Source organism: Camponotus floridanus, unplaced genomic scaffold (genome assembly GCF_003227725.1).
Source record: "Camponotus floridanus strain SB8 unplaced genomic scaffold, Cflo_v7.5 scaffold15, whole genome shotgun sequence".
Taxonomy (NCBI): Eukaryota; Metazoa; Arthropoda; class Insecta; order Hymenoptera; family Formicidae; genus Camponotus; species Camponotus floridanus.
Window position 1 is genome coordinate 2,091,389 of NW_020229270.1, and position 14,774 is coordinate 2,106,162.

The 14,774-nt window shown below is 38.9% G+C and overlaps 1 protein-coding gene across 4 annotated transcripts in view; it reads right to left on the minus strand.

The window, feature by feature from the left end:
- Positions 1–856: 856 nt before the first annotated feature.
- LOC105252820 (T-lymphocyte activation antigen CD86) overlaps positions 857–14,774 on the minus strand; it is an 81,015-nt gene continuing 67,097 nt past the window's right edge. For 2 of the 4 annotated variants that reach the window (XR_002192621.2, XM_025406618.1), the window contains exons 6-7: positions 6,419–6,620; positions 857–1,080 (exon numbers count right to left, since the gene is read on the minus strand). Coding sequence is in view for 3 of the 4 variants with exons in the window: in XM_025406618.1 (XP_025262403.1) it covers positions 1,078–1,080; positions 6,419–6,620 (205 nt within the window). In the remaining variant the exon portion in view is untranslated. Of the gene's footprint in view, positions 1,081–5,379; positions 6,621–14,774 lie in introns of those variants that run through there. The other 2 variants (XM_025406617.1, XM_011260408.3) reach the window with 2 other exon arrangements.

Consider the following 14,774-nt stretch of genomic DNA (forward strand, 5'->3'; position numbering starts at 1 on the left):
GTCGATTATTGCCTTTTCGATAAATGTCTCCAATTTCTACAATTTTGTTTCTGTGGTTATAAAATCATGAGAGAGAAAGAGAGAAGTTTATATGTTAATATATAATTAATTTAATTATTAGAATGTAGAATTAATACTTTTTTTAAATCTTATTATTCTATTATTTAAAATTATTAATTTGATTGTTCATTTTTTTCAAAATGCAAAAAATCGTGCAGACAATATTACGCAGAAAAAACAAACCGTTCTTCCATCTTTCGAGAGAGCCGTGCAATAATATTTAACTTCTCGGTTGAAAATCCCGAAAGCTATTTTTATAAAACCGCCAACAAGAGGATACTCGATAAGAGATATCGAGAAAGAGTTCTCGCTTGCGGACATTACGTTGCAAATCGCGATTGATTTTACGGACATGAACGCTGAGCGGATTAACGTCAGGTGCAATCATATTTGCTCCTCTAGCGTGTCCACGTGGTGACCTAGATCGATTCTAATCTGGTCGCGCCCAACTGGGGGGGGGGGGGAGAGGCTTACATCGAAATTGTTCCCGTTGGCAACCGGTCCTGGCCAACAACCTTGCTTCAATGGATCCCCGCAAGTTGCGGGGTATCCGCTTAAGTGCCACTAAGTAGGAACGACATAAGATGATATGAGGAACGGCCAGCGTGTGTATTCATCGACCATGCACACCTGAATGCCCGACGTACCTATCGGGGCGCACATAGGGAAGCATGTTTATGCAGCTATACTGAGCGCTGTTTATCGACAGTGGCTGTATATGAGACTGGATGCAAATGACCTCCATATATCATGTTGAGAGTATACATTCGTAAACAAAGGACGAGGAAATACTTACCTATGGTGTACGAAGTCGGTCTGCGCAGCGGTTAAGACATAGGCTGGTTCCTGTTTTCGTCAGGGTCTTGTTTTCATCTTCTTCTTATGCTTGTGTTTCGGAAATTGCTGTTATGAGATTTCTGAGAGATTCAGGAGAGATAACTAGGATAGAGGTTCGTTCGATATTTCGATGCGTAGTAGTGCAGTTGTAGTAAGATGAATGCATCAATATGTCCGTCATTACTGAAAAACAATATCAACGGAATATAAATAAACGAATAAAAAAGTACACGTCGTGAAATAAATAGAATAAATAAAATTCGCATTTTTAATTTACGGGATATAGAGAGATTTTTCATAATACAGTAACGTATCAATCCGCGTATCATATCCAGAACGAGTTAAACCTGTAAAATGAATTCGACCAAAAATCTGATCGTTCAATTAAAAATGCGATGGAAATGGAGGAATGCGGAAGGTTATGCAAATAAATGATCCAATTTCTCGCGTGCAGGTTTTTAAATGGCGGAAAAAAATCAATGCGTCATAGTCAGCCGGGGTAGAGGTTCGCGGAATGAGAATCTCCGTATGTCTCCCACAAATAATCGTTATTTCTTCTCTTTTAATTGCCTTAGGAATTCTGGTACAATTGGATCCAACATAAACAATAAGTCGTACTGCTCGTTTATATATATATACATTAACGGTATGTTTGTTAGTTTAACATCGTTCGAGTAGTGTCGCTAAGAGCGTACGCTGATCGCTCGTGTGCTAACAAGTAATTGATCTCGTACAATCGGGTTAAACTTACTCTCTACCAGTCCTTCACGTTCATTCGCGACTCGGACGCGAGTCAATTAATCGCTGCCCGCGTCCGTATCGCCTTTATATTTTTTTTTTTTTCGGAATATACAGAAGCAGGATTAGCGGGGCCCTCGCGCGTACGCGAAAGCCATTTACAAATACTAACGAGGACAGATCTCGTTTGGCGTATAAAAAAAGCACGAGGGATGGTGTGGCAGGATGGAAGGAGTGTGGAAAGAGGGAGACAGGGTGTGTGTGTGTGTGTGTGTGTGTGTGTGCAAAGTGGTAGTGGTGATTTTGCAGAGTTCGTTCTCGTGATTGACGACGATCGTTTCGTCGGGAACTCTTCTCCAGGAACATACAACCACGTCGCGCCTTCTCATCTCGTTCGTCAAAACGGAGATTGCTTGATCGCCTGTAGAGGTGCGCAAAATTTCATCGCAATCTGTCGCATCTAGTCAAAGTCAAAAATTATCTCACAGCAGCTTTTCCACTGTGTAGTCGGAAAATTATTATAGTTGCAAAATTATTCTTTGGAAGAATTTTTGAAGTAAATCTTGTATTTTTGTGGCTCTTTGCATAGACTGAGAAAAAAGATATGTGAATGATATGTGAATGAAAAAAGATTGATCGCGTCAAATTAAGAGAGATTTCAATGACAGATTTTGCATCCTTTTTACGCACTTCTGATTCACACGAGTAAATCATAAAAATGACATGATCGGAAATGATCCTTTTTTATTTACAAGGCTGTGTACTGTGTGCTGTATCTTCGTTAATCACCTTCCTCGAAAATCGCTTTTTAATCTTGGATTTAATAAGTCACACAAAAAATGAGTAATTTGTTTATCTCGATTTGTACACCAATTAATTTTGCCCAACACGATCATTATAGCAATTAAACAATTGAAATATCAATTAAATTTGATAATTGATATTACAATGTAAGCTTTTCATTTCTTCTAATATTTTATCTTCCTCTGACGGAAAAACTCACACAAAGACGTGTTTCAAAATTTCTTTCAAACCATAATCATCGCGAGATAGTTGATTGATGACGAAAGTTTCGTGTAACGACTGCGTTTTAGTTGACGCACTCGATTGATCTAACAAGAGTGTAAATTAGTAAGAATTGCATTGTGGTTCTTAGTCGAATAGAGTTACAGCGATCATTTATCGTTACATTCAAAAAAGTATGTACAGTACGGCTATTCATGGGTCGATCGTGCTGCTGATAATGCATATCCGACGTACATCAAGTTCCTAAAACGATACTCGACACGAAGACCGTTTTTGCCAGATGGAAAAATAGAGCAAACAACGCCATCGAGGAAATTTTTTTCTATTTTTATTGTTATATTATCTACAAAATTTTTATATTGTCAATGTGACATTTATTTATTTGACAGTCGACGTAATATAAAAAATAGAGAAAGAGAGAGAGAAGGCAGAAGATAATTTAAATTTCAAGATATGAAAATAAAAGTAATAGAAATAAACGAAATCTATTGTTTTAATTTATGTTTTTATTGTGAAAATTAATTCAAATTTTCTAGATAACTGTTATTTGATGTACCAATAAAAATACATTTTGGAAAGAGATGTATTTATCTCTATTTATAATAAATCTAAGTTTTTATAAATAAAATATAACTCACTTGCCACAGATTAATAAAAATGCAATAAAATTATATAATAATTTTATCGTAAAAGCGTGTCTAATAGTAAGTAGTAATAATATAGATCTATAAGTTTTTATTTGTCTTTCTATTAAGAGTCTAATTCAAAGTTTTTAAATTAATTAACGTAATATAAATAAAAGACATAATATAAATAAAATATATTTTTGTAAAAAGTCTTAATCAACACTGTTCACAATAAACAAAAATATAAAGTCAGCAGCTGTTTTTATGTTTATCTAGATATCTGATACTTTTCCAGCAAATGCAATGTATACGAGATGCATCGCGGTATGTTTGCATTATTTGTATTTCTACTCGCTCACTGACGAATACAAAATAAATCCAGATAAACAATCAACAAATTACCTCTTCTCGATTTTTCCAATTATAAATTTTTCGTTAACTTCAAATATTTTATCGAGCAACGCCATGTAAGTCTCTTAAAAATAGTATGCAATAATTATTATTCGGAATGATGTCGGCCTACATTACGTTCGCAAACACGCCTCGGATTTCTCTATATGCTACGACCGACCCACTGCGATTGGAGATCTATGGAGACGTATACACGGATAGATCAGTACGATACGACTTTTGTTAATCACTTAAAGTTTAACATTATCTTAACGAGCGCAAATCCGAGCGTCTACGCGCATTGCCTCTTTGCCGGAAATTCGGGAATCCTATTCTCGCTTTCGTAGCCGTAGCCCTTTACGTCAATCTATCCGCTTAGCATTACGATCGACGTGCAAACTCCCACGCCCGTGACGCGAGATCTTGATGTGATTAAAAACGTGTGCCGGATGTGCAGCCGAACATGCGATAATTTGAATGAAATCGATTTGCGGCGATGGAAAATCTCAACGGTAATAGGTCGGATCAAGATATCCAGAGAGACTTCACAAATACAGATTTCAGATACATTTAATCAAGGCTGCGATTTAAGAGCTTTTTATTCAATTGAAGTCAACGAGATCCTATCGAGGGATTAGCGCACGTATCGAATTGATCAGATCACCGAGCGTCTGTTTTCCGAAGAAAACTTTCCGTCACTTTCGTAACCGATATATTTCCCACGTCGACGGACTGTTCGGATGCCGCAACTCAACGTTGAATGGAACTTTATTCGAAGAACATTCCGGGCGCGTCAGCTGATTGCTAACTGCAACCGCACGTCCGATCGGTGACACGATCATCTCAGATGGAATGCAATTAATTATATATACACACACACACACACATATATATATACATGTGTGTGTGTGTGTGTGTGTGTGTGTGTGTATGAAGTGCGATAAATTAACAATGTGCAATTTATGTATATAAGTAGAGATAAAAAGAGTATATTATAAATGTGATAAACAATAAAAACTAAGAATGAAAATAAAATTGAGCAGCTTTGATTACGAGAGAAAATAGTCATACGTAAAACTAACATTTAAACGCGTGAATCGGAAACGCGCTGCCTTAGCATAATCGAGACCGCAGCTATATCAGCTATATATCAGCTCACCCTATATCGACCAGGCCGATATTTCCCTCTCGCGGACGATGGTACATCGAGAGTGAGAGAGAGAGGGAGCTTAGTTATATAACTTATCGGGTCTATCATACGCGCACACGGATACGCGAACGGTCCCGTGACCACAGCGTGGATCGACGACCCCCGGCCTCGTAAATTCCGCGTTCTGAGATGCAAATGGAACGTCGGGCGAAACTGCGGGCGTCCACCTTAGTCGAGCTACGAATTTCGCGCGGTCCGTGCCGCATAATTCAGAGATACTTCAGTCGCTTTTTCGTCTCTCGAAAGGCGAAAACCGATTATTGTCATGGCCAATTTCGTTTGCTAGTCCGTAATAAGCGGAAACGATCGAGGAAAATATTTATTCGACGAAATTCGAATTTAATAAAAAGAATGCTAAATCTTGAAAGAAAAACTTTGATCCTCCAATTATAACGTATATAATTTTTTTAACCAATATAATTTATTTTGTTCTATTCTTAAATAATAATAAACCAAAATTAGCTGCTTTATAAAAATATAATATGTGCGTAAAGTAATAATTGTGTATTTTGAAAAAATACGATTCGTCAAAATTAAAATACGAATTTTTGATATAGCATCTCAATATTTTAGTAGCGAAAATAATCTTGTATTGTTACAAAATTGTAACATACACAAAAGATGATTCGCAAACAATTGTAAAGAAATTGCATCCGAGCCGTCGACGCAAAGTTTCAGCATGTCAGAGTGCACATCCGGCGTTTTATGAGACATTCGTATGACGCAGCGCGTATATATATCCCGGAAGTTTTCGCGAGCATGGATAAGTCCGACGAACCTCAAAATATTTGTCCTCCTCGAGGAAGAAGCGATACCGCATCCAGCGACCAGAAATTGAGTGGAATTCCCTACGGTGGTTTTGCCAAACTATCTGGGTCGCTGGTCGGTCTGACGGTCCGGAGGACGAAAATACGTTGATTCTTACCTCTGTGAATCTATGACAGTCAGCTGTGTTCGATAGATCTTCATATATAATCTACGCGCGGAGGGATAGAAATGCTAATCCCGTCGTCGCAAATGTCGACGTAAGAGAAATCATTCGCTCTTGTCGAAACGCATCACTCGGTTCGTTGGTCCTTCGAACACTCGCTACTCTCCAAGTTCGATCGTTCACGCAAAAGTTCGTTCGTCGTAAGTTCGCCGCATCTTCGCGAATTCATCGTCGAGTTGTCGTTTTCGATAACCGCTTTGCAGTCGACAGAAAGTCCGATCGTGCGATCGTTGCAGCATGTACCTCATCGCATAAGTATACGAATACGCGCGATTGCACGGGACACGGAGATTGCTTGAGGAAACCACGGACAGAACCGACTGGACTCGTGCACTCGAAAGCGAGAGCAAAGTTGACAAACTGTTTACGCGCGTTTTACCATTAGTCCCCGCGCATCATCATCTTCCTCGTTCGCCTCCCTTCGCGCACTTTGCTACTCCAGCGATCGTAATGCGGAAAGAAGATCGAGCCGATTTATACAGAGTCCAGCAGGTGGTGAGCGCGCGGATGGTGCGTCCCTCCCCTTCTGCTCTCACTAACCTCACACCACCCTCGTAGTCGTTCCCTCAATCTCGCCTGGGTGAAACTATATCGGCCGTACTCTCTTACTGCAGCGCCTCGTGATCGACCAGTCACCTCGCGAAGGAGCCAGCGTGCAGGAGCAACAGGAGTAACGCGAGTGTCCTCGTGGCCGCGCCGCTGTTGCTGGAGTTCCCGTGTTGCATGGCCGCCGGATGCTCCCCTGAAACCCAAGAAAGCCGCATGCACATAAATTATTTTGCAGACGGAGACGCAGGCGGTAGGGGATGCGGCGAATGGAAAATTTACATCCCTCGCCCGCGCTTCGTTCTCTCTGTTCCTTGAGAAACTTGCATGAGAAGAATGTATACGGTACGATTCACGAGAGATCTCCGATCTCTTTATTTTAATCATGAATTCTTTAACAAATTTGATGTATATGTTTCATCCATCATTATTTTAACGATTCAAGCGCGAATAAAAAAGAGATGAAATCTACGAGAAAATTAAAGTTATAAATAAACGGAATTGGTTTAATTGCATGTGGTTATGCATTCGTATCATTATCGAGAGCATTGTATTAGAATAGAATTCCGCATACGTATGATAATCAAAGCAATACTAACGTTTATTAGAATAATCAGGAATAATTAACTGTAATTGTGCGAAATTAACAACACATTAGTTTGTATATTAATTATTTTCTATTATAAGTACACATAAATATTTGAGAATATCACGATGAGCGAAGCATGTGCAACTTCGTATATCTATATATAATTCGTTTTATGAATTGTGCTTTAATTAGTAATAAATGGAAGGATGTGTGTGGCTGATTGTTGATCAAAATCTAAATTATGTGTAATTAATTCTCTATCAAATTATTATCTCAATCTCCGAGTAAGTTTATCGTTTGTAAAATAGGTCAACAGACGCAATTAAATTTTAAGCCGGCAACGTGAGATACAAGTGAAATAATAATGATAGCGGAGCGAAAAAAACTGGAGATCTCTACTCAGATATTCGTGCCCTTTCGCAGACGTAAGGCCAAATGTTTTCACCCACGGCAAAGTCGAAATCTCCGTCGCGCCGCGTATCGATTTCGGATAAATCAAATATTCAAGCGGACATTTACGTTAGATATTGCAATAGCATTACTATTTGTCCTCGAATGGCTCGCAAGAAACAGCGAGATTCCTGAGAAACTGCGACTCAGACTAAATGTTGACGCCAGCGGCGCTTCCGCGTCGCATTTCGCAAGAGTTTGCAGTAACCAAGTTGCATTGATACGAGCGCATTCGGCGTAACGGCGTAAGCATGAGGTCGCGCGTATCCTACGATATTAGAACTACCTTCCGTGAACTGAACTCACCGAGACGATGAAGAGAGGAAGGAGGGGAAGGAACTATAACAGCGGATCCTTGGAGAACCTTACGCGAGAACCCTCAGGTGCTGTACCAGTAATCACTTATCGGTGGCTCGAAGTTGCCGTCGAACTACGAGAGTTCTTCTCCTAGTTCTTAGGTAGAGAGAACGTAACGTAAAGTGTCTTATTCAGCCACAATACTGAAGTTATTATTAATGCAACGTGTTGCGCGGATATCGCGAAAGTTCATTACGCGAGATACTTAAGTGCGTTATATTTATGCAGTTTCTTAATAATATTTAGCTGCAATTACATGGAGTTTTCCCTTGCGTGGCACGAACAATTAGTCATATCGCTACAATGAACTTAGGATTGGCACCAATCAAACTAAATGTTATTTAAAGATTATATCTCGATTGGAGGATAAAGTAAGAAAATGTGGCATCAAATGTTCAATCCGAAAGTAGGATTATATAATTCTTCTCTCTCTAATAATGATTTAGATATTTTAAATTTTCTAGTCTCTTTTTCGCAAAATTTTTAAAGCGCACAATTTATACTATAAAAATACTGTAAAATATCACTGATAAATTTTCAGAAAGCGTGCACGCGAACCGTATTTTTCTTTGGCAAAAAACTTTTCAGAAAATTTCACCTGTAGCTATCTATGCAACCGCTTGTCCTACGCTGATGGAATTCTAGAGAACATAAAACCTGAGACCGGAGATTGATGCAAGACGTCGCGCTAGAAGATCAACGAAAAGGGATCAAGCGCGCGCTCACTTGAGCGAAAAGGTCGAATTTTTTTCGACCTCAGTGCACCTACCTACCGCAGTTCCTTCCTTCCTTCCTTCCTCCCTCCCTCTTTTCTGAGCGTATCCATTCGAGGGGATGGATTTCTACGTTGGAACGTATTTTTTTTCCCTCCGCCCCGACGTTCGTCTGGAACGCGAGCTAATTTACGACTCGCAATTCGACGAACGACTGCGCGGCCGCAAAAAGCGCTCATTTTTCAGCGAAAACGAGCATCAGCGTCTCGGGGAAAAAAAGAAACTAGAAGAGAGAAGGAGAAGGTAAAGGGAGCGATGGAAAGAGAGGAAAAAGAAGCGAGTGAGCGACTCGCGAAGCGGCGACCCGCGGAAGTAAATCGACAGCAGGGGGGGATAAAACTGCTCAGGGTTGTTCGATGGAAAGAGGCATCGACGATACATTCTACGCTCTTACAAGATGCTGATGTAACGCAGCGCCGGCGTTGAGTGCTTACATAAGTTCAAACACAAAATGCATGGCGCGTTGCGGTTGTATTTAGGATTTTAATTTATTATACAAGAGGGTATATATAGAGTCAGTCACATCGTTCATTTATCTTCCTCTTACTACTCTACAAATAAATGAATTCCTTTCTAGTTTTTCTGAGGCTTTCCTTTAAAAGCATCACGATAAACATCATTAAGTGTGATGAAAATATAATTTCATGCAATATAACTTGGCACATAATAAAAAAACTGTAACTGAATGAAAATTATTATACCTTTTCAGAATAATTATTTGCATGATAGTTTTCTTCCCAAAATTTTTGTATTATTGATTTCGATGGAAATAAAATATTAAATACAGTAGTTGTAATAATTGTAAATTGCAATAATTTTTTGGAGCATGTTATTAATAAAATAGCATTAAAAAATAATTGTAACAATCTAGAAATCTAGAAATTTGCTTTTCGGTATCATCGAAATTAAAAAATAATAATCACAATTTTCATGAAAAATAATATGATATCATATATTCATCGCGATTACTTGATTGATTAATTCTAAAGCTAAAAAAATCATTTTACATCACAGATTGAAAAACTGAAGCAAAAGATTTTATAAGAAATTTTTAAGGGAAAGACATTTTATATTAGAAAGAATCCGGAGTGAAGCAAGAGTCTTCAGAAAATAGGGCAGCCTATTATTTTTATTCGTAATAGTATTACATTGTTACGCAAAACGGAGTATCATTTAATTATTTTACGATATTTAATATTTTTAGAAAAAAAATAAACACAAGGAAAATTATTAATCCGAATATATCGCGTATTTTTTTGCAATCTATACATAGCAATTTTGTACCGCGGGTATGCTAATAGCGCGTTTTAATATTAACAAGCGTAATCGTTGCTGCGTACTCACGGATGCGAGACAGATAAACAAATAAACCACAGCGAAAATCGACGGAGATAAATTGCACAAAACTTGAACGAGACATCATATGTACGTGGAACAACAAAATGGCGAATTTCCAACATCTATCTCGATAATATTTTTATTCCTGGATTATAAAAAATACAAGCCGTCGAATAATAAGAGCGAAAATATCGAGAAAGCACTGATAAAATTGTTACATGCTACGGTTCCCTAAGTATCTCGAGAAAACCGATGGAAATTTTTTTATTGTTTATTTAGACGCGATAATTGTTTCACTTTAATATATGCCACCGTTACGCGCCCAGTTACGTAACGTAATATTACTCAATGTGATATTGGCCGAGCTCTCGAATCAGCGTTAGCAACGCGACTGACGTTGATAGATTAACCTGCGATCGATGATATAATCGCATCGCGAAAAGAAAACCTAATCCTGATATCGACGTCGATTTATATGCTTGCGATTTTTTGATTTGCCACATCGAAGATTTTGTCTCCTTCTCTTTCTCTCTCACGCCAAACGTGAATTCTGCGTAATTATGAACGTGTCCATAAATTCGCAAATTTTGACTTTGCGCAGTCGGATTTGTTGGATCGTAAATCAAACGTGCGTAATAGAAATATCGTGTATGCTTTTCGGTCACTTGAGCACCGTTTGATTTTGGTCCTTTTAGAGCAAATGCGTTTTATGCAAATAATATAATAAACGTTATACGAAATCGCCGGAAATCCTATTACTTTCGTTACGAAAGGGTGTGCCTTGCCGCAACACGCAGATGCAATTATCGTTTGACTATAGCGAGCGATATTAAGTTGAATGGCGTATAATATTATAGATAGTTAAATGTAGTTAAACTTTTCATCAGACCCTTTCATCAAATGACTCTTGTTTATAAATTAGAATAGATTATGAAATTAAACATCCATAATTTACAGAGTAATAATTCATAATTTCTAAGATTTATATTATTTAAACATTCAAGAGTACCTTTAATCAATTTAAATCTTTGCAAAATTTACAAACGCAAATAATCGATTATATGATATAACGATCGATCGAAAAAATAATCTTCGACATCTAAAATAGCGAATGTCAGGTAAAGATTCGATCGATTTCGATTAATCGCGAGATTGGCAATTTACCGGCGTTGTTTGCGGCCGTATTAGCGATCCTATGTGTGTCCGGATATTCAAAGGCTAGGCTCAGAGATATATGGTACCAATTAGCAAATCAGTTGTCGTCAATGTTTACTCGTGACTGATGAAGGCGGTGATATCTCGCTGACAGTAGCGCATGTGAACCTGACGTAATGGCGAAATCAAGCAACCGAAAATTTTCGGTGAAATTGCGCACAGTCAGTGAAATCCTATATTTTAAGTCAGCCGTTTTAGCTGCGCGCAAGCGAAATGGCGTAATTTCATTCACGACACTTGCATTGTCTCTCATACGTAAAATATATAATTATCAGTTAAATGGATTGAGTTAGACGAGAACGAGTCAAACGACATTTACCAGAAATTACAAAAAAGTTACCGTAAAGCTCACAATAGAATTTCGATTAAAAGACATATGCTAACATTCCAACCAGAATAATGTTTTATACAATATTTGAATAACATTAATTATGCTTTTTGAAATTACCTTGACGCGCTAAAACACGGTCAGCTTTATTCGTTGCCGGGGATGTAATCACCGCGTAAAAATTTCACGTCAATATGCAATTAACATTAAATTTTTTTTACATTAATGAATTGTTTGCATCGTACACAAAGGCGCGCGTGCGCGTGTGTATGTGTACGTATGAATTAATTTCCCAAAAATTATTATTCAGTATTCCGAGTAATAAAAAAGTGTAATCAAAGCGCGTGCTCGGTGTTATCACAAGCTCGGAATTTCGTCGGTCGGATGAATACATTGAGCGTAGCACAGCGCTGAGAATTTCTCTTAATCGCGACACGCTGCTTAATAAACCGCGAGTTATTCTCGACTCTTTTTCTCTCGGTTTGCTTTTTCTAGTGCCTCCGTGACTTTCGAAGTGCCGCCTTTCGTACGGTCGCTTAAATCACGGTTGAACTTCCGAGCCTGCGCCTCGAGGGGGCACGTTTTTTTCTCTCGTCCTTGAAAGTAAAATATTTCTGCCTCCCTACGTGTATACCTATGCGGGTACCCGACGATTCCCGGCCGCCGTATGGACCTAACCACCCTTATGAAAATAATCTCGATCATAAAACTTGTCGAAGTAGTTTCCCCGCTACATCGCGAGTGCGGGTTGCGCCGCGGTAATCCCATTAAGGCGGCCTGATTTGCAGCAGCGCGAGTGCCGGGACGAACGGAAGAAAAGAACAACGAAGAGGAGAAGAAGGAGGGTTTGGGGGGAGCGCTCTCTTATACAAGGCAGCTGCCGAGAATTATTGCCCGTTTTTTACGCGACATTAGTGAGCGAACATCCGGCCCGACGACGAATAGGCGGCGCGTTAATACAATGTAACCCACCGCGAGGACATCCTACGTCGCGAACGAGCTCGTAACGCCCGCGTTGACCTTCTCCAGGCCATTCATCTCGAAAGGGGCAAGCGCCGAGGGTCCAGGAAGGAGGAAAATCCGACCGCCGTTAACTTCATTCCCGCGGATAATCCCGAAATGCGCGTATGTTCGCTCACTGTGCGCAAGGGTGGGTCATCTACGTGACGTCCGATGAAACTCGAGCTTGGAAGAGTCTCCCTCTTCACCTTGATCATTGAATTAAAGTATTAAAATATCGAGTTAGATTGGAAATTTAATAAAAAATATAAGCACATAATTTCTTTTAAAATACTGAAATGATTGAAATGAAATATATCGCTCTTGCTCCATTTGAAATCTTGCAATCCTTGCTCGTGATATTTTAACGTAGTTGATCGTGAGAAAGTAAAATTTATATTCAATTTTCATGAAATATTTCCGCCTGAATAAGAGAAACTCAATTAGAAAACCGTCATAAGACATGACGTTTCCGTGCATTGTTGCAAAAGCCGATATCTTTCGTATCTGAATAAGCCGAGGAAAATCGCCAAGACTTATGTCGAAAACAAATGTAAGTTACGGATCGGTGATTTCCTTCAGAGGAATGATTACCTTGCAAAATGCAATTTATTTCGGCGAGACAATAAAGTCTGTGTGTAACGTGAAAACGTAAAATCCGGCGCTTTCTCCTGCCGCTGAGTACTGAAGAATGGGAGAAACTGATTCCCAGATTCCCCGATTATCGTTACTGCCGTGCCGCTGGAAGTTCGTTGCTGTAGTTAACGCGAAGAATTCTCGGAATTGCGCGTGCGAATAGTTTCCGCCGCGAATCGATCGCGGCACGTAAAATACCGTGCTCCGACCCGGACAAATCGCCGGAGAGCTCACGCGTGGGTTGCAGATCGAAATGTAAAAAAAAAAAAAAAAGAAAAAAACGCATACGTAATTTTCGTCTATACGTATCGTATATCTCAGTTAAACGAAGGTATTTCGTAAATCCGTGCTCGTTAAATTTCACACGTGTCTGAAAGAACATGCCCCAAATATTCCGAAATATATTCGTACGCGAAAATCGAAATAAGAAATGTTCAATATTGCACCATACATTACGTTGCACGAAATGATTGCAAAGCAGGATGTCACAGATGTCACGTTCTCCGAACCGCACAAACCACTGGGAATAGTGGTAGAGCAATGTTAAAAGCGCTCTGCTGAAAATAACAATATTGAAATTCATAACACTTAAATTAAGATTGAGAATAGCGTTTTGATAAATTATACTTGAAGCATAATAAAAAGAGAATTTTGTGTTATTGAATAATAAAATATTTCTCCACGATCTATCCTCATTTTCGCTATTATTTCATCCCCAAATGTGCCAATGACATCGCGAAGAAAGATTTTGAGAGAAAATTTGCCCCTCGTGCAAATCGTGACAAATGTGGCTGCATCTGGCGGAATTCTTTTTGTTCGACGCGATGTAATGGAACGAAGATCTAATTTCGCGCATTGCGCCACGAGTGGACGTAGATAGATCCGATTGGCGACTTAGCGCAAGCCACAAATAGTCGGAGCAATCAATCTCCATCGAACTTATTTTGACCAGATCGTCGGATATTTCGCGGCGGCATTGAAGTTTGATTACTCAACTATGAATAGTGAGAATGACATATGAATGTCGGATGTTTCGAGACTGAAGAAGAACCTTCATCCTGACTGGATAAAATCCTTTTGGAAGGTCTTGTTTTTGTTTCTTGTATCAATAAAATGTAATTTTTTTATCGATCTGCCATTGACTTCTCGACAATATTGCGTTATGCACAAAAGCGAGCTGTCTGTAGCTCGAGTTCGGGTATAGATTTCAGAACATCTGTCGACGTATCGCATTCACAGTTATCGAATGACACAATGCACATACGCGTAATTTGAGCTATTGCGGTATGGCCAAAACAGCAAACGCGTTTCATTGGTATCGCTGGATGCTGACCGTATGTTTGATTGACGAATAGTCAAATGTCCCGTTACATTAACAAATCGAACAACGAACAGCATGTCATGTATAGGATACATCTATCCATCTTTGTGATGAGTTTTTTAATAAGTATTTATTTATTACACGAGAATTATTCTCTTCGTAAAAAAGAATTTTTTGGTTTCAACTTTCACAAATTAAAAGCTCTGACACACATTGCGCCATTCGCAAAATTTGTACAAAATTAGTAAAATCCCTTTGTGCTTCATTTCATTGAATATTAGTGTACAATCGTTCCATTGTGTCAAATGTATCAAATAGATATTTGAATTACAACGATACGAGAA